General features: G+C 50.0%; 1 protein-coding gene across 9 annotated transcripts in view; it reads left to right on the top strand.

Annotated features, from left to right (window-relative positions):
* Positions 1 to 18846, top strand: part of Pde10a (phosphodiesterase 10A) — a 461462-nt gene that overhangs the window by 272188 nt on the left and 170428 nt on the right. The window contains exon 1 of one of the 9 annotated variants that reach the window (XM_017317462.1): positions 917 to 4771. The exons of 4 other annotated variants lie outside the window; for them this stretch is intronic. In XM_017317462.1, the coding sequence (XP_017172951.1) occupies positions 3859 to 4771 (913 nt within the window). In that variant the 5' untranslated portion in view covers positions 917 to 3858. Of the gene's footprint in view, positions 1 to 916; positions 4772 to 4823; positions 5758 to 18846 lie in introns of those variants that run through there. 4 more of the 9 variants (NM_011866.2, XM_006523323.1, XM_006523319.4 and 1 more) reach the window with 4 other exon arrangements.

Below are 18846 nucleotides of genomic sequence, written 5' to 3' on the forward strand. Positions count from 1 at the left end.
ACCTAGAATTGATTTCAATAGTATTTTTCTTACTAGAATTATAATATCCCATTTTTTTCCCTCTTAGGCTTGTCTATGACAGCACTATAAAAATACAACTCTCACCCTAGGCAAAGTTTTTTAACATCACCAATAATAGACATTTGTGATCTTTTAGCAGGTGAAACGTAAAGGAGTATCTGTCTGTCTGTCTGTCTTTTTTATAAATGTTATGGAATAGCAATTCCCCCAGTGTCAGACTGTTTAAAATGGAATTGTCATTATGAATCACACAGGCAGTAACTTTCTTGAGATATGCTAGCAAGAAACAAATTCCAGGAGTCTAGAAAGTAAGCTGTGGTGGACTGAGGGTGAGAGACATTGAAGGAAACTTCCTGGTAACTCAGAGTTACATGCAGCCCTGAAAGGAGGTGCGTGGGCTTAGGAGGTCCTGGGGAAGTGTGGGGAAGATAAACCCCACACTGACCACACGAGGTGGTGGGTGGGTTATCTTTTTGGAACACAGAAGGTCTGTGGAAATAACCTTACTGATAACCAGCAGTTCAATCCTCTGAGTTTGAGTTGGCAACAATAGCTACCAGCTTAGGAAAGCCTGGCTCCATGTTGTAAGTTCTAAAGGTTAAAATCAAGGCAAAGAGAAAGGGGCTTTAAGAAAATATATAAACCTTGTGTGTTTAAAAAGGTCAGTTTAACATTGAATTAACCTTGGTTTTCATGTGTTAGTAAAGTTAGGATATTAGCACTTTAAAAGAGAAAAACAGGTCTCCCACCCCACCCCACCCCTTTCTGGAAAATATATAAAACTACAGGAATTCATTTAAAAAAAAAAACACAGACCTGTAGGTCTACCAAAAAGTTTATCAAATGTTAATCATGTTGATTATTAGCCAAATAAAAGTTATATGCTTTCAAAGAAAATCATTATTTCCACGTTTCTTGGGCTCTCTCTTGAACCATAATATTTAAGAGCATATGATACAAGTTAGGTAATAAGCAGGCAGTTACTACCCGCTGTATGGGTGAATTTTTAGGCATAAAACACTAAAAGCCAATCTGAAATTTACATGGGTGCAGCACTCCGTGGGAGCCAGGGGGAGGGCTCAGTGTTTAGCCTTTGTCTATATGTGGGTGCTCCACAAGGGTGCCAGTGCAGTCCGCATAACTCCGTGTCTGCTGGTGCTAACCTCTAACTGCTGTCTTTTAGTTTATTCTTTTAGTTTTCAACTCCAGCAAGTTGTGTTGACTGTTCACCTGAGGTGAGGAGAATCATTTTAACCAAGATCGTTGAGACAGCTCCTATACCCGATTACCTTTGGCAGGACCCCTATCAGGCAGCCACAGTTGCCCTCCGCTTGAGCTACAATCGGATGCCATCCCAACAGTAACTACCTGGTCAAGTTTAAGAATGCTACCACTCCTGCAGGCTCAGGAATGTGTTTATTCACAAGGAGTTTGAAGTGACAAGGTCCAGCAACCCAGTCTTCTCTGCTTCCTGGTGTGATCAGCAGAGAAATGCAAAGAGGCAAGGGAAACAAGCCATCCAAGACTGGAATCTTTAGATGTGTGTTCCAAATATAAGTAGCCAAGTGCCTAGAAGACTTAAATGAACAGCGGAGGATGCCAGTGTTAAGGGAGGTAGGGGGACAATCAAAATGTAATTGCTTTTTTGTTCCTCTTCCTAGTGTTCCCTTTCCTTCGTTACACTTTGTGACTTTGTTATTTGTCCAGGATACAGATTTGTTTCCAGCAAGCAATGGGAGAAAAATGATGTAAAATAGGAAGAAGGTCGACTCTGGAAAAGGGTTAACGAGAAAGAGAGAGAGAGAGAGATTTTGCAGTTCGATCTAACAAAGACTAACAGAGCAAATGTGTAAAGCTTTCCCGGCTCCTGCGGCTTCAAGGCAGCTTATATCCATCTAGAAGTAAGTTTTCGAGCGCCTGGAAATCGTTTCAATGCCTCAAAAACCTACAACTGATAAGCCTTAAGTGGCAAGGAGAAACTTTTGTAAAGAATGAACGATTAACTCTTGAAGGAGAAATCCCTTTGCCTAAACACGTTCCCGTCTCGCGAACAGGGAACTTGCTCTCAGCCAAGTGAGCAAGGGCAGTCTGCGGGGCTGTAGAAGATGCAAGTCCTAGGCTGCAGATGGAGCCTGGTGGTGCTACTCCTGTCTATATTTTCTTCTTCACTAGGGCCAGGGGTTGGGGGATGGAAAGGCACTCTTGGCCCCCAAGGTAAGAATCATTGATCTGGTTCTTTGTTCTGCAAGCGCAGGGATCTCATGGTGAGGTGGACTGGCTGGCTCCTGCTATTATGCTACACTCTGAGACTGTCCTTCTCAGAATTGCCAAAATGTCGGGAACTTTAAAGAGGACGCCTGAAGTATCAGGTCCTCAGAATGCCACCTGGTCAATCCGGTGCAACCGTGACTGTTCCTTTTCCACTCTTAGGGGTTTGGAATCAGGAGACAGGAGTCCGGGAAAAGAGTGTATTGCAGAAGAATGTGGAATTCACTGCAAATCAAAACATGAAAATCATCCGAATAAAAAAGAAAACTGCGACGAGGAGAAACTGTTCCTGCCATCCCTGCAGGTCTCATACTCAGAGTCCCAGCCCTGGATCAGCCAAGCCGCTGCACGGCAGCATAAGCTTAGGTGCTGAGCTGTTGGTCTTTAGGACGCTGACTGTTCTACCAAGAGGCAATCAGGACACTCAAAACGGGTGTGCAGAGGTGGTTGAGGGGAGTCGGCAAGGGCAGGATCGCCAACACCTGCACCTGCGCTCCTTGGCTAGTCAGCTTCCCCCAACTCTCAAAGTTCCTGTTCTCAGCGCCCATTGCGCCAGACTTTTTCTACAGCAGCGGTCTCCAGGCTGTTGAAGGAATAGGGGGCCCAAGTAAGCCACTGGTGACAGATGGTCTCTGGGTTTTAAAGCAATGAACTCTTTACATTTTGTGTGCGAACCCTAGTTTGCTCCTTCTATCTTCCAGACCCACCAGGACAAAGTGGGCTGACATACCTAAAGTTCGCTTTAAAGTGGGTATTGGCAAGGCAGTCCCGGAAAGAACCGCCTTTTGAGACATTCTAATGGGAACTCTGCCTTGATTTTAAACTTGCTAAATGTCCAAATTTGAATCCCCCCCTCCAGGAGCTCTGACCAAAAGCCTTCTCTGTTGATACTGCGGGGCTGGAGAGAGGATTCCCTGGTTCAGGTCACCCGCCCACAGGCGGATGTGGTTTGCACACAGCTGGAACAGAGGCTAGGCTGTGGGTTTAGCATCTGGAACGCCAGATCCAGATGTGCCACCTCCAGGGAGACTAGCGGGCCAGGGGCACACACCACACGCAGAGTGCCAGGGTGCTGGGACCTGAGTTCCAGTGGACGCGCAACGTGGGCGCGGGCGGTGGCGGTTCGGGGAGCGCCTGCTCCGCCAGTGGGCGTCTTCTGCCGCCGCCACCACCGCCGCCTCCACGGGCAGCAGCACTGCGGCGCTTTTCTCCGCTGCTCTGGAGCAGCCGCCGCGGCTCAGGCGCCGGCCGGAGCTTGCACACACCACGCCACGCCCGCAGGCAGCGTCCCGGCAGCCTCGCCAGGCCGGGAAGGACGCGGATCGTGCGTACCAGCCCGCACCCCGGCGCAGCGATCGGGACTCGTCCCCCCGCCCGCGGTCCTATTGAATCCCAAAGGGAACACGATGTGAACCCCCGGGCCGGAGAGGCACCCTAGACCCGAGAGGCGGACCGGACCAGAGCCTGGGCAGCGTCGCGGGGAGGGCCGGTGCTGCGGGGGCGGAGCCCGCAGAGTCCGGGCCGCCGCGCCCTCCCGCCTGCCCCCCTTGCAAGCTGGGGAGGAGGGCCATGGCTAGCCCGGAGGAGCGGCTCGCTCCCCACCCCCAGGCCCCACTGCGGGAGTCTGGGGACGAGCCCGGCCGTGTCCAAGTCCCTCTGGAACCCCGGTGCGGCGCGGCCAGCGGGCGGAGTACAGTGGGCCTGAGCCTGGCCCGGGAGCTGCTTGGCTGCAGCCGGGAGGAGCTAGCGGCGCCCCCGCCCCTGTCCCGGTCCCTGTCTCCCGCAGGCCACGCCAGCCCCACTGGGGGCCCCAGCGCCCTCTCCGCTCTCCGTGCCGGAGGCTGTGGTTGGGTGGCGGCCCGTGCTCCCTGGGCGCTTGCCTTCTCCTCCCCTGTCCCCTCCTCCTCCTTTTCATCTTCCTGGTACTTCTGGCCGCCGCCCCCCCTCCCCCCTCCCCCTCTTGTCCCCTCCTCATCTGCCTTCCACCTCCCCGCGCGTCTCCCGAGAAGGGAGGGCGCAGCGGCGGCTGGAGGAGGAGGAGGCGGCGGCGGCGATGCTGGCGGCGGCGGCGGAGGAGGAGGACAAGAGGCAGCTCCCTTGAGCGTCCCCCCAGGCAGTAGTCACCGCAGCAGCGGTGGCAGCAGCGGTGGCAGCGGCGGGCGGCGGCGGCTCTTCCTCTCGCCTGCGATTCAAGGCTTGCTGCTCCCTGCCCGCGCCGGGCCCCGGCCATCTCCGCCGCCGCGGCTTCCCCTACACCCGGGTGCACGCCGCGCGGACTCCTCGGATTTTCCGGGCGCCGGCGGGGGCTGCCCTGGCCTCGGCCCCGGCTCTGCCGCCGGTGGCCGAACTCTTTGGCGGCCCCGAGGCGCCGCCTTCCCCCTTGCCACCGTTTGGCCGCTGCCCTTCGGCTCCGACATGGAAGATGGACCCTCTAACAATGCGAGTTGCTTCCGAAGGCTGACCGAGTGTTTCCTCAGCCCCAGTAAGTGGCCCGGCCCCACGTTCCCCGTGGCCGGGGTGGTTTTCTGGCTTGGTGGGGACAAATCGGGGGTTCAGATCGTGGGGTGGGGAGGGAGCTGCTACGGTAGTGGGTAGTCTGCAAGGTGTGTGTGTGTACCAGACCAATATTGGCCAGTGGGTCTCAGGAAGCTGGTGGCACCTCAGGGACGTTCGGGACCGCCCATCAGCGTAGGGACACCCGGCTTTCCCCAGCCCGGCGTGCGCACAGAGGAAGCGTGACCCGGAGGGTGTTGGAGCCGGACGTTTAGAAACTAACCTGCTTCCTAGAGCTGTCCCTGGCCACATTGACCCGACTCATGATTTAGACCATCAAGTTTGTCACCGATTACTCTACATTTCTCTCTAGCCTGTGATCACTTGACTGGAGTATATATGCTTCCTTCCACTGGGGGGGTCCTGGGGATCTAAACCGCTGGATTCCTGACGCAGCCATGGGGATAGGCAAGGCTCAGGAAGCCCAGGATTCCAAATGTGAAGGAGGGCTGTGCCCGAGCCTGCAGTGACTGTGTTCTGGCGCGCGGACCAGTGGTATGGAGCTGGGTGCACCCACCCTCATGAAAAGGACGCAGCACTTTCCCCCCGCCCCCCAGCCCACCTCACGCAGATTCTGGGGAGCTGGTGCAAGGGTGGGTGAAGAAAGCCAAGGAACAATGGGGCGTTAGCATAGAAGAAAAAGGCACCTCTGGTTCCTTCGGACCCGCGGGACAACTGTAGCATGACCTTTCTGACCTGCCCCTCCCGGGTGCAGGTCTGCAAGCCTTCTGGGGCAGGGGCAACAGAGGGCGTGTCATAGGGGGAGGGGGACAAGATTGAGCAAAGAAGTCAAAAGCAGCTTCACTGGAAGGAAGGAAGGAAGGAGGCAGGCAGGCAGGCAGACGATGTTTAGGAAAGAAGCTCCAGACGCGCAGAGGAGGGAGTCGCTGCTGTTGTGGATGGAGGGTGAGCAGGGTGAGGACCAGAACACCGGGGCGGGAAAGGGACCAGGCGGGACCTGGTGGGAGAGTCTGTGCTCTGAGAGGGCACATCCGTGGGAAATTGTGAGACTCGGGCATCTGCTCCACCCTGAGCGTGGATTTGGTGCCACAGTCCACCGCGTGCGCACCGAGCCTTTGTCTGCTTTCTCGCTGGTAAGCCGCGCTTTTTGCCTAGCTTTCTCCAGGCAGAAGCTGCCAGGTTGTAAATGAGCTTTCTTGCTACTGCTCCTAAGTACCACTCACTCCTTAACGGGAGTGGACCTCCGCGCAGGGACATGGGGTGTCAGGGTTGAGACCCTCCTCAGGACTGCTCTAGGTGTGTACCCAGGAGCCCCTTAGAGTCTAGCCACCAGGTGGGTGACCATGTTCCCTTCTGGCTGGGTTGACTCCCGCAATCCTGCTTCCCTGGCCCTGGGCCAGTCCACAGTAGCCACATGACCCAGTGGCCACTCACACACCTGCAGGCAGTATTCAGCAAATCTCTGCTTAGACTTGCTTGTTGACTCAATTGCCTTGAAGGGTGTGGACTCCATGCTCCCAGCTGTCCTCCGAGCCCGAGGCTTCCCCCAGGTGTGTACTTCCCCCATCCCTGTATATGTGATTTATGGGTGCTGCACATGGAGCATCTTCGTACGAGCTTGTACTCTTTCCCTTAGATTGTGGTCGGCAGAGACCATACTTTCCAAAAGGGACTCCATGGATTGACCCTGGTTTGGAGGTAATGGGAGAAGGTGGGGCCCATAGACTCTTGGGTTGTTGGAATAACCCTAAGGCCTATGACTGGGCTTGCTCCGGGGTCTTCTGCCTCCTAGACAGTTCATTTTTTCCCCTTTACTACATAAGTATGTTTTCTCTTTTGGCAATTGATGCACACGTATGTGCTTAGGCATGCTCAAGCATAGGCTTGTAGGCCACTATACTTGGCAGTTCCAAATGTCACATATATGAGAGAGATTTGGCTGGAACACTTTTTCCCCCTCCTTTTGGAGAGTATGTGTGCATGGATCTATAGGTGCTGTCTTTGTCTAAGGTGGGGCTGGCGTCGAAGTAGAAATTATGGTTCTGAACAAAGATGAGCAGTTCCAGAGAGATATCTGAGTTATCTTGGGGTACCCTATCCTGGGGAGGGTGTTATCTTTCAGAGTTCTACTCTGTACATGATTCCAAACAGGAGAAGCTATCCCTGCTAAGGCATGCTCACTCCAGTTCCTAAGAACAAGGCTTCTGTAGCTTTGGGATACAATGAGAGCAGTAAGTACTAGGGTATATGTGACTTGTAGACAGTCTGTTCTCACACACCCCAACTCAAAAGGAGAGGAAGAGATTGATACCTGAGGAAAGGCTGCTCTATGTTCCACTTCTCCCCCCCCCCAACACATACTTTTAGGGGTTCTATTTTTGTCTGGGGTCAAAGAGCAGGCCACCTGGGTCTTAAACACTGAAGGATCTGAAATTTGGCAGTTTTCTTAAAAAAAAAAAAAGCCTCTTGGAAGGAACTTGTGTATTCTCCAAGGACACAAAAATGCACAGAGGTAATCAGATGTATCCCTGTGGGGCTTGTATCGGAGCTTTCTTTTACTTTGATCTCTTTGTCAGCCAAACAAATCGTCATGTGCAGGCTGCTGAGCCCAGATGCTACTTAGACAAGTGCATACTACAGTTCTCTTGTGAGAAAGGGAGCCCTGTGTAGGAGGACAATAGCCTCATCCTGTGTCTGTTTTGTTCTGTTTTTCGGCTTACCTGGTCACGCGCTGAGCAGACACTTGCCTGCTACCATTGCCAGTACCAGATCCTGCCCTAGCTGGTCCCTCTTGCTTAAGCATGTTGAAGCCACAGATCTATAGTGGGTTAGTAGGCCAAGGTGAGATGGAGCCTCCCGGGCAGGAGTTGGCTCAGTATTGATGCTCATTGCTGCAAGTGGTCCATGGGCTTCCCACCTGATGCTGTTCCTCTGTCTGAATCAGGCCATTCCCGAGTTCACATCATTTCCTGTTCTCTGTCAGATCACTAGATCTCTGCTTTTCCTTTCTACCGCTGGAAGAGTTGCTGATTAAGTAGAAAAATCTTGCCCAGGGAAAGACAACAATTGTTGTCCTGGAGCATCCTCTGGGTTCATTTTGCATTGGGGGTGGGGTGGGTCACACTGCAGGCCAATGGGAATTAGAGCCAATTTCCTGTAACAAATACAGGCTGTCTGTGCTACCTAGTCAGCTTTGTGATACATTGTGGCATGGCTGGAGGAGGCTTTGCCTGGGAAGAGCAGGAGACACACCTGTGAAAAATACAGCTCTAGGAATGAGAATCCCAAGCCACAAATACCTCCCCACCCGTGTCTCTCTGTGTGCTATATTTTTATGAGTTAACTACAGTAAAGAGCAGAAAGAGCTCCGTGCATAAAAATAAAAGTGTGTATTTGTATGTGTGTATGTGTGTGTTTGTATGTGTGTTTGCATGTGTGTATTTGTGTGGGGGAGGCATGGAGGGTGGCGATACGGAGAAAGCAAAGGAAATTAAGACCAGAGAGGTTTGTGAATGCACAGTGTAAATGCCTTCATACTGCAAATTACTGTATGTTCCTCAAATATCCCAGTGAGTGTACTTTTGCAGGACTTGTGAGTCTGTTACTCGCCACTCTTAAACTGTTTCCCCGGGGTGTGAGGACTGCGTGGCTGATGCCAGGATACACTGAGATAAATATGGTCCCTGTGAGAGCAAATGCACTCAGTACTCCAGACAGCACCAGGCGTCCCAGTCAGGGTATTCTCATAGGCTCTGTGAAGCTGATGCCACAGGGGAAAACCAGACTCAAGGCCCAGCACTGCCTGCATCCACCATGGGCCTACATTCAGTCAAGACCCAACTCACAGCTTGTTGGAGAGGACCCACATGTTCTATAACACAACTGTGTGGAGGGTGTAGAGATGACTCTTTACTCCCCAAAGACCTGGCATAGAGACACGGGTGCCCCAAAAGGTGACCCGAATAGCATGCTGTGAATTCCTGCCAGGCTGGCTGTGGGCAGTGAACGTCATCTGCTATCCATGGAGGGGTGAGCTGGTTCTTGGCTAGGTCAGAAGTCCAAAGGGCAAAGCTATTTAAACTGGGTGGTATTATACTATTTAGATTATTAATAGGCAATCCATGGAATCCTACTTTTAATTTGAAATAAACCTATGTGGACAGAGGAATTTCCTGAAGGTTTAAATGAGAAAGAGCTAGAAAATCAGAAGACAGGCCTTCTATCTCAAATTGATACATTGCTCTTGGAGGGTTTTTTTTTTTTTTTGTTTTTCACACAAAACATTTTGTGTCCTAAAACAAAGAAAAGCATGTTGAGTAGCAGGCAGGTTGTGTGAGGAATAGTGTGCCAACCAGCACAACTGCCACCCTGCGTATAACACAGTCCGTGCAATGGAGGAAAGCCTTTTTTCAAGTCTGGAGAAGAACTCTAAGGGGCAGGGAATCTATAGCTGTGGCAAAGGCAATACTGGCACCCAGAATGGCCCTGGCCAGTGTATCTGCTACTACCCCGCCTTCACGCCTGCTGTCTGGCTTACTTTCTAGAAGGCAGGCTGGAGAGGACTGTGGGCAGGGTCTTATCTTTGTTCTGATGCTGAGGCATAGACAGGGGTAGACTCATAAAGAAGCTACATTATCAGCTTGTATAGGAAATTTCACGGTTCCAATAAAGCAGAGCCATGTATGAGGAAGAGGTATGCTATCCATATGCAACCTGGGCACACGTGGCCTTGGACCCAGAGCTGGCACTAAACTCTAGTGGCCCAGCATTCAAGTGTGTTCTGCAGAATTGGTTCTCATGGGGCTATAGCTCCAGGAGAGGGTAAGGTTTGCTCCTGTGTTCTCAGCAGAACTACAAGGAGATTCAGAAGGAGGTCAGACCAGAGCCCAGCTTGGAAGACCCTGTTAGTGTTTCATAGGATGTCAGGCTCAAGTCTGGAGGAAGCAGGGGAGAGAGTTCACCTGGCAGAAGCCCCAGGAAAACCTACTGGGCAAAAAAGGCACCTCTGAAAGTCATAGCCAGGAGCTTAACCAGCCAAGGGGAAAGGAGTCACAGGCCTATGCTAAGGACAGTCTCTGTGTTCCTAGACGGGTGTGCAGGAAAGCCAGAAGGCCTTCCATGGTGAAGGTGTAGCAGAGGCTATGTCTCTGTGGCAGTCCTCAGCAGTGGAGACAAAGCTGGACCTGTGCATGACGACACACAGGGAGGTGGAGGCTAGAAGGATAGGTAACATGATGGTTGGCTGTGTAGACATTGGATACCATGGTTCCTGGTTAGGAAGGCTGAGGGTGGGGGTGGGGGTATGATTGGGTTGGGAGTCAGGACTGTGAACCTTTGTAGGTTGTGGGATTCTTGGCTTGGGTGGTACCTGCTCTCTACTGCCCTCTAGTGGTGTAGAGAGCAGCTACCCGAAGGGAATAAGCAAAACACATCAAAACACACAGAGACTTCATACAGGGGGCTGTGAATGAAGGTCAATCTGGAAGGAGATCTGAGTGGTGTAGCATGAGCAGCCATGGTGTGGGAAGCAGTCAAGAGAAGAGCTGCCCGGCAGATGGGCCCTGAGCTGGAGGAGGAGAGTAAAGGCTGCACAGCTGGAGCTGGGACCTGCAGCCCAGATGTCTGGTATGTGATGAAGCCCGTAGATTGGCCAGAACAGGGCTATATACCAGGGAGAGTTATGAGCCACAGGCTTCTGTGATTTATATCCTGCAGGCTCATCTGAGTGTAATTTGGGAAATGAATCTTGGAGCTGTTTGGGAAGGGAGTATACAGGGGCCACCGAGTCAGGGGTACAGCAGTGGACATGAATCGTAGTTGAGGGCTCAAGTATTTGTGGTATCAAGTGCACTGAATGCCTGTTGCTTGGGGAATGCATTCCTGGCTTCCGGTTACTGGTAAGGGGCCCAGAGGAGGAAATATGCAGGCAAAGGCAGGTTTGGTAGGTTTGGCAGTAGGGAGATGGAGATGCTCAAGGTATAGCAGATTTAAAAACAACAACAACAACAACAACAACAACAACAACAAATCACTTAGATAAAGTTTTACCATCCCTAAGGCTGGAGAAGAAAAAAAGAGGCATGACATTTGATGCCCCTCTAAGGAGTCAGTCCATGGATGCTTTGTGTGAATCTGGAATTTCTGAGAAAAAAAAAATGGATGGTCTTGGTTGCAGAAGGAAGGGTATCATGGCGCAGTGTCTCTCTACTCTGAAGACTGAGATGTGGGAGGAGAGCGTGGGCCCGAGGATGCTGGCCTAAAGTGGGTTAGAAATGAAGATCGTGATCCCCTAGTGCTGAGGCAGCAGCTGAAGGGACGATGAAGAGGATTCAGGGCAGAGGGCAGAGGATGTGTTTGAAGGGGGCAGGGAAAAGTGGAAGAGTGCATCAGGCAGGAGTGGACTGAGCATCTGCAGGTGACAAGGGACAGACACACTGTGGCACTCAAAGAGGAGCCTCTGAGATGAAGTAAAATCCCGTGGCCAGCATGTGACTAGCAGACCTGTGGAGTGCGCCCCTGTGGCTATGGCTGATGGTGGGCTTCATTCCAGAGATGCTTAAGAATGCTTACCTACTGAAGTCCAGGGGTTTGAAGAACGAGGCAACATGAAGAAACAGCTCTGTGAGGTGAGGAGGACAGGGTGGGATGACATGTGGGGATCTGGGAAAGCTGAGACCCAAAAGGCAATGTTTTTGGTGGAGGGGAGGGTGGGGGCCATGTTGTAGCTGTTGCTAACTCACATCGGGGGCAATGAGTGGGTAAGAAACCTTTCATCAGGTGCTAACTTCCATTACTCTAGTTGTCCAGCATTTTGGTCCTTTGGAGGAAGCTAGACAGGAGAGCAAGGCCTGAGAAAGCTTTCAGGGAACAGGGAGAAGGGAAGTAAGTACGCTAAAGCATCCATGAAGAGAAAGGCAGGGGTGTGGAAGGTCTCCCGGGTGCTTGGGAGAGGCGCTTAGTAACCCGCAATTAGATGGGTGTGGGGGAGTGACCTGTGACATTTGGAAGGGGAGTTGTGAGAGAAAAGCAGTAGATTAGTAGATTAGGAAGCAGACAGCTACTGGGGGCAAGAAGAGTGACAGGATCGGAGGGGCAGGCCTGAGCAAGTGATTCTATTCAAGATCAAACAGAGCAAGAAAGCTGCATATTGCACCACTCATAAACACCCTAATGAGAAGTGACCTATGACCTATGGAGTGACAGCTGAGTGCTGTCTTGGAGGAGGGAGAATTTGAGGGTTGCAGAGGTAACCAAGAGGAAGATTCCAGAAAGAATGGATCTGAACAGGGTCCAGAGGTGGATATAGGAAGCCAGGATTGAGGAAGCAAAGCAGCAGGGCTGTATGGAGAGAGTGGGGGACTGAGGACAAGGGACATTGTGTCATTGCACCATCTCTTCCAGAGGACTTTCTCTGTCCTGACAGCTACCTGTCTAGGTCCTCCTGTGCTTCTGTGTGTCCTGCAGCACATCGTCCCTCTTTGAATCTGGATTTCACTGGTCTTTGTCTGTCTCTAGGGTTGGGCAAATGCTTCGCTCATCTACTCTTTATCCATCCTCCCAGGGCAGCTCCAAGCAGTCTATTGAAGAAACAAGGGAGGGTGTTTAAGTGGAAGAATCTTAGCCAAATAGCCCTTTATCAAAGCTAATTTTCCTAAAAGAGAAGAAACAATGAAATCGTGTGGCTGCAGAGCTTTGCTCCAGTACTCAAAACTTCATTCTATTCATTTTTTTTCCATGTAATCCAAATACACTCTTTGGCACCAGCACCCAGGCTTTTGCGTCACTGTGAACACAATACTTGACACGCAGTGAGGTCAATGAGGAACAGGCAGCAGGAGTCCAAAGGAAGGAGGGAGCCCCGTGGTCCACATTTGGGTAGCCTCAGCTTGCTTTCCCTGGGCTGTGGCAAGAGCCTTTGTTACTTTGATGAAAACATTTCCTGCATCGCCAAGACAAAAAGTGTTGCATGGAAAGTGCTGAAATATTGCCACGTGTGTGTTTTGGAGATGATGAGTTATTGATCAAACACAAGCAGATTTGGACTTTTTAGAGTTGGCAAGTTCCGTGAGAGGAAACGTTCTACATGCAGAGCACCAATGGGCAAGAAAGGAGGTGACTGGCAGGCAGGAGTGCAGCCCAAGGCAGAGCAGTGCGGTGTGTATGATGTAATGCATTGGTGTATTGGGTTTTTTTATTTTTTTCATTCTTGAGTGGGAGCCAGGGCCATTTCGCCTCAGCTGGCCTTGAACTCCAGCAAACATCATGTCTTCCTCAGCCTCTGCAGGGATGCTACTGCAGATGTCGCCACCACACTGGCATCTGTGCTTCTGATCGTAACCCTGGCTGTTTCTTAAAGAAGGCCAAGCGCTGTCCTGCAGACCCATCGCTGTGGTTCTCAGATGTAGTAATGGTGGCTTTTACCTGCTATTCCAAGGGTCACATATACTTTGAGATATTCTGCATGACACAGCTTCAGAATTTTGCTCATGAAAACATTTTTATCTAGCCAGTCACTGTTTTTTTTTTTTTTTTTTTTTTTAGGGTGATATTCCAATTTCTTGGGATTAACCATATCATCTAATATTTAAGACTGATTTAAGACTATATAAAGCCTTAGTGATTAGAACAACATGCTGCTGGCCCCAGACAGACAGACAGACAGTCCAGCAGACCCAGAGTTAGGCAGGAACACATGCACCCCACTTTATGTGGTAGGAGACAGGGTAGATGGCTGAAGAGATGGTCTGGGGACAAGAGAGTATTTGCTCAGAAGAAAATGAGATCATCCTGCACACTGTAGGCTCAGATTAAATTCTACATGGTGAATATATTTAATATTGAAAGGAGGAAAACATAAGAAGAATAGATAGATAGATAGATAGATAGATAGATAGATAGATAGATAGATAGATAACACCATGAGGAAATTCTGTTTTTAGATTAGGGGAGGCATTTTAAATTCCAGCAGTAGTCAAAGGAAGCGTTGACTGAATAAGGAGACAAGAGAAATTCCTTTTGTACGGCTTTGGACAGGGACCCACTCCAAGGGAATAGCTAAATGATTTTCCACTTTCTGCTACTATCCAAGCAAGAGTCAACTACCCGTCCTTTAGCACAAGGTACTATCTGAAGTAGTTAAGGAACACCCACCCAGGGACGTGAGCAGAGAGCGTGTGGGAAAAGAGGAGAAACAAGACAAACACACATCCCGAGACAGCGTTCTGCTTCATCGTGAGGAGGCCTGCACTTTAAAACATTGCCATCTTCATCTGCCCTCGCTGCACAGGTTAATACGCTTTATAGCACACGGGTGGTGGTTATGCTAAGAGGCAAACCCTCTCACAACTTCCTGCGGGAAGTACTAATCGGCAAAGCCTTTGAAGAGGGCAATTTGTCAGTATTGATTAGTATTAAAAATGTATGTATCCAGTAAACCAATAAATTGTTCACCTGGGATTTTATCATTTAGATGCTGCTATCGGAGTGACTGACACACAGTGCAGGGTGGGACTCTGAGTGTCTTCTTGGAGGGTCCTGTTAAGTTGCTTTTGTAGCAGTAAAATTGAATACACTGCTACATTAAACAAAAATACCAGCAACAGCAAAATATCAGTGAAGGAGGATGCCTACATCCACACACATGCACTCTTAGATCCATTCGAGTTAGAAAGGACAAAAGAAACCGATTTGCTTCTAATTTCACAAGGAAATTGAGTTGGCCTTACTGGGCAATATTGGCGGGGCGGGGGGGGGGTAGGGGGCGGTGAAAGCATGATGTGAGCTTTGCATAGATGGGAACCGAGTCCGAGGGAGACTTCAACCTGAATGTGACCTGGTTTCTATTGGTTCGTACCCATTCAGAAATCATACGTGAGGCTGTGCCAAAACGCAGTGTGATTAACCCTGAGTGGCTGGTGGCTGCCGAGGCTGATTTTGTTGTTGTTGTTGACCTCAGGTTTTTTTATCTCAGCACCTGAAATTTCCTCAGTTGCTTTCTGTCTTCTTGAAATGTCAAGCCAGGAATATTTAAAAGAGAAAGAAAAAAGGAAAAAAATAACATCCTTCCCGTTCGAGTGTCAGTTCCTTTTTTATGCCACACACCAATGTGAAAACCAAAGCAGGTACTCCTGCCTCCGTGTATTTCTGACTGATAGAGCCCTTGGCTTTGGATTTAAAGTGTCAAGTATTGCTTAGATGTTTGGAGGGCTGCCCAGTCAGGCTAAGCTGGTAGAAATCACTGTGTTTGGCAAGGAATGGAGAGTCTTCATCGAGCGACTGTAGGCTCTGCGTGGCTGCGCTTCTAGAGTGGGTGAAATGTAGGCACATTGGTTGGTTCTAGCTCCTAAGGATCTGTCTGAATGAGGTCCTACTCATTGCCAGCCACCGTGCTGACAGCAACTTGTTGTGATAGCAACTTGTGGATATGCACGGGGGAAGAGGCAGAGGGCACTTGTGCCTGCCACTCTCCACAGCCTGCTGGTGCTGAGTTGAGTGGCAGCCACTGAGCGCTCCCCAGGGGCTAGCCATCTAGAGGAGAGCTTGAGAAAGCTTCCAGGCTGGAAAGGACATAGCCAGCCCCTGCTTTGAGGGTTGATTTATCCATACCCTCCTGCCTAACCTCTTCCCTGTTCTTACTTCAGGCTCCGGGTTTCTCTGAGTGCGTGGGATTCTTCCCCTCCCCCACCCAGGCCCCTGGTATGGATGGCCACCCTTCTCATTGTCCGGTGTCTTGCTTGTAATGTTGACATTTTTCTTTGTCTTATCACTTAATATTATTTCCTTCTCGTCCACCCGTTGGTTTTATTTTAGCCGCCACTTCCTTCCTACTTACTGGGTTTTGTGAGAAACTTTTTGTTATTTTTTTTTGAACATCAACCTTCCTCCACCCCTGCAAACCTCTCCTGTGGGTGTCACACTCCTCCCCAGGGCTGACCTGGGGGCAGAACCATGTGTCTCCAGAAGTGTTTTCTCCCTGCTATTCCTGGCCATGTGAAACCTGGCCCTTTCTCTTCACAGGCTCCCACCGACCCCCGGCAATGCCTTTGTTCTAGAAGTTACTCTTGATGAATAATATTAGGATCCTGCCTTAATTTACCTCTTACAGATCTCGCTCTCTTTGCAGGAGAGTTTTGGCACCTTCTATGTTTTGTAACTGGTCTGCTCTGTTTGTCAAAGAGTTGCCATTTCAAAAAACCAAAAAGGGTTGCCATTAGAAAACCCATCTTTTTTTTTTTTCTACCTTGTTTTTTAAGTTTTCTTTTGTTTTATGTTTGAATGTGTGTGTGTGTATATGTGTGTGTGTGTGTGTAATTTATCATTCCTAATTTTTTGAGACTCAAAACTGTTCCAATTTCTTGTATCTGAACCCCAAGCTGGCAGAAATACAACGTATCATTGCTCCCTTCCTCCCTTTCCTTCCTTGTTGATGGACGGCTTAGTCTTGGTTGGACCTTCTGTTCTAGGGCTGACAACCTTTCTCTAAGAACCTATGGAAAGCGAGGTGTTGACAAGTTGCCAGTGTCTGTGCGTTATGCCACCATCAAGCAGGTACTGGAGCACAGAGTTTGGGGACAGCAACCTGTGTGGGCTGCTTGCTTTGTTTGCTCACATTGGGAAGACAAGGAAGGTGATGTGTGTCCAGAGGAAGGGCAGAGCAGCTGTCGTCATATCCTGGGTCCCTTCTCTAAATGGTGGCATGACAGTCTTGGTGACATCCAAGTGGTGGGAGCAAAGCATGGCTGCCTGAGGTCTCTGCTTTGCCTGGAAGGCGCTTCTGCGGTGGCAGGAAGCAAGGCTTCTGGAAACACTGACAGCAGGAAAGGCCAGACTTGTCCAGCAACTCCACTTTCTTGGCAAGAAATGAAAGGAAAATGGGTTCAAAATTAAAAGGGAAGAATTTTTAGAAAGAGAAAGAAGAAGAAGAACAACAACAAAAAAGCAATTGTCACTAGAATTCTTCCATTTAGGGCAAGCTATTTAGAGAGGTTGTAGGCATTTCCCCATGTATGGAGTCTGCACCTCCAACCTGCTCTGGTTCTACCCTGTCCCAGCTCTGAATGCCTCAAGTTGGCTTTGCCCCAACCTGGGAACATCTGTGAGGCCTCCTGCTGTGTGTTCAGTGGAAACCCAGGGGAGTGTGTGTGGTGGAGGAACATGGGGGTGGGGCAGCCCTGGGGCAGAGCACATCTACATGGCTCCATGTGTCTCAGGAAGTAGGCAATGGACAGGACCCCTTGTTCTTAGCTTTTATGTATGGGTCCTCTTATAATAGGCTATTTTCTGGACTACTTGGGTTTGTTGATCTGTCATGATTAGTCCTATCCATGTGCAAAGTTATAACTTGAAGAAGAGCAAGGACATGTCTTGAGGATAAATTTTGAACAAGTTGCCATTTGAATTCCCCTAAGAACGTTGCTGTACCTCGTTTGCATGTATTAGAAGGAAGCTGTCAGTGACTTGCATTAAGACTGCACTTTTATATTTTACAATAGTTTGCAATCCTTTCATTCTTTAGCTCTACTTAAGAAACCACTGGTTGCTTCTGCCTCAAAAAATTGTATATCGATGTGCACCATCACAGCCGTGGCTGGCTTCTTCCTGGGCTTGCTTCAGGGGCTCAAGACAGCAGCCGTGTCCTGTCCTGCGAATCTACCTTCCTCTCTTCTGGAAGCTGAGGCTGTCTCTGGATGAATGAGTGCCCCCAGGGGCAGCTTGCCCAGTGGGTCCTTGATGCCAGAATTGTAGGGAGCACTACCTCAGGCCACATCTGTGTCGAAGGAGAATTTGCCTCCAGAATCCGGCTCCTTACTTTCTCAGAGCTTTATCAGTATGTGTCTGTTTGCCTTGGTGCCTTCTCTTCCAAAGAGATTTGCAGCCTTGTTTTTTGTTTGTTTGCTTGCTCGTCTTTTTTTTTTTTTTTTTAAAACAGGGGCCCACTGTGTAGCTCTGCCTGTCCTGGAACTTACTATGTTGATCAGGCTGGCCTCAAACTCTCACAGAGATCCTCTTGCTTGTCCCCTAAATTCCTGGGTTAAAGAGATGTGACGACCATGCCCTGCACAGACTTGTTTTAAAGTGAAACTACTTTTGAAATTCTGCATAGAGCACAGGAGTGTCCTATTTGTATTGTTTTGCTTTGACTTACATACTGAGTGTGTGTGTGTGTGTGTGTGTGTGTGTGTGTGTGTGTGTGTATGTGTGTGTGTGAGAGAGAGGGGGGGGAGAGGGAGAGAGAGAGAGAGAGAGAGAGAGAGAGAGAGAGAGAGAGAGAGAAGCAAGGCTTTTCCAGAAATCCCTTAGGGCATGGCTTTTGCCTGACTTCATGCAAGTGCCCCATTGACATCATCGCTGATGTCATCGCTGACATCATTGTGGGGTTGGGGCCAGAGTTTTCACTGAGGCCATCCTGGGCTGTGTGCAATTGTCCATGCTCTGTGCCAGCCTGGCCCATTTTCCTAAGAAGGCCCGTCATGGTCTTATTTTGGGATGTGACCTGCTGTGGAGCTTGCTGGGTGCACTGGCCTCTCTTTATTCCTGTTTCCTCTCTTCCTTATGTAAAGACACTTTTCTGCTGTCCCCCCAGTGGGAGAAGCCAGGAGGTTATCTGCAGGCTAGCTCAGAAGTTGGGTTGGTAACGTCAGAAACTAGCTGCAGTAAGCAAACCTTTCGGAACTCTCAGCTTGCCATGGTGTAGCTCTAGTTCTAGTGGTGTTGAGATTACCCCAGTTTCAGTAAGAAGGATTGCTCAAAGTGTGAGCCTTAATTAAGGTCCAGCCTTCTCGTTACAGAGGTGATCCTTGGACAGGATGGAAGGATAATTGCAGCATCGGGCTGGAAAGAAGAGCTGATGGTCTCTGTGTCAAAGAGAAGGGTTCCAGGTGCATACGGGAGGCAGCACCTGGCTGGAGGCCCAGTGATGCTCCTGGCTTAGCCAGGGTTCCTGGGCAGCGAGCAGAGGTCAGGGGATGTAGCTGAGGCACAGGGCAAACAGCTAAAGGTGAATCTATCGTGACAGAGACAGGGTACCACTGTCAAGCCTGACTT

This window comes from Mus musculus, chromosome 17 (genome assembly GCF_000001635.26).
Source record: "Mus musculus strain C57BL/6J chromosome 17, GRCm38.p6 C57BL/6J".
Classification (NCBI taxonomy): Eukaryota; Metazoa; Chordata; class Mammalia; order Rodentia; family Muridae; genus Mus; species Mus musculus.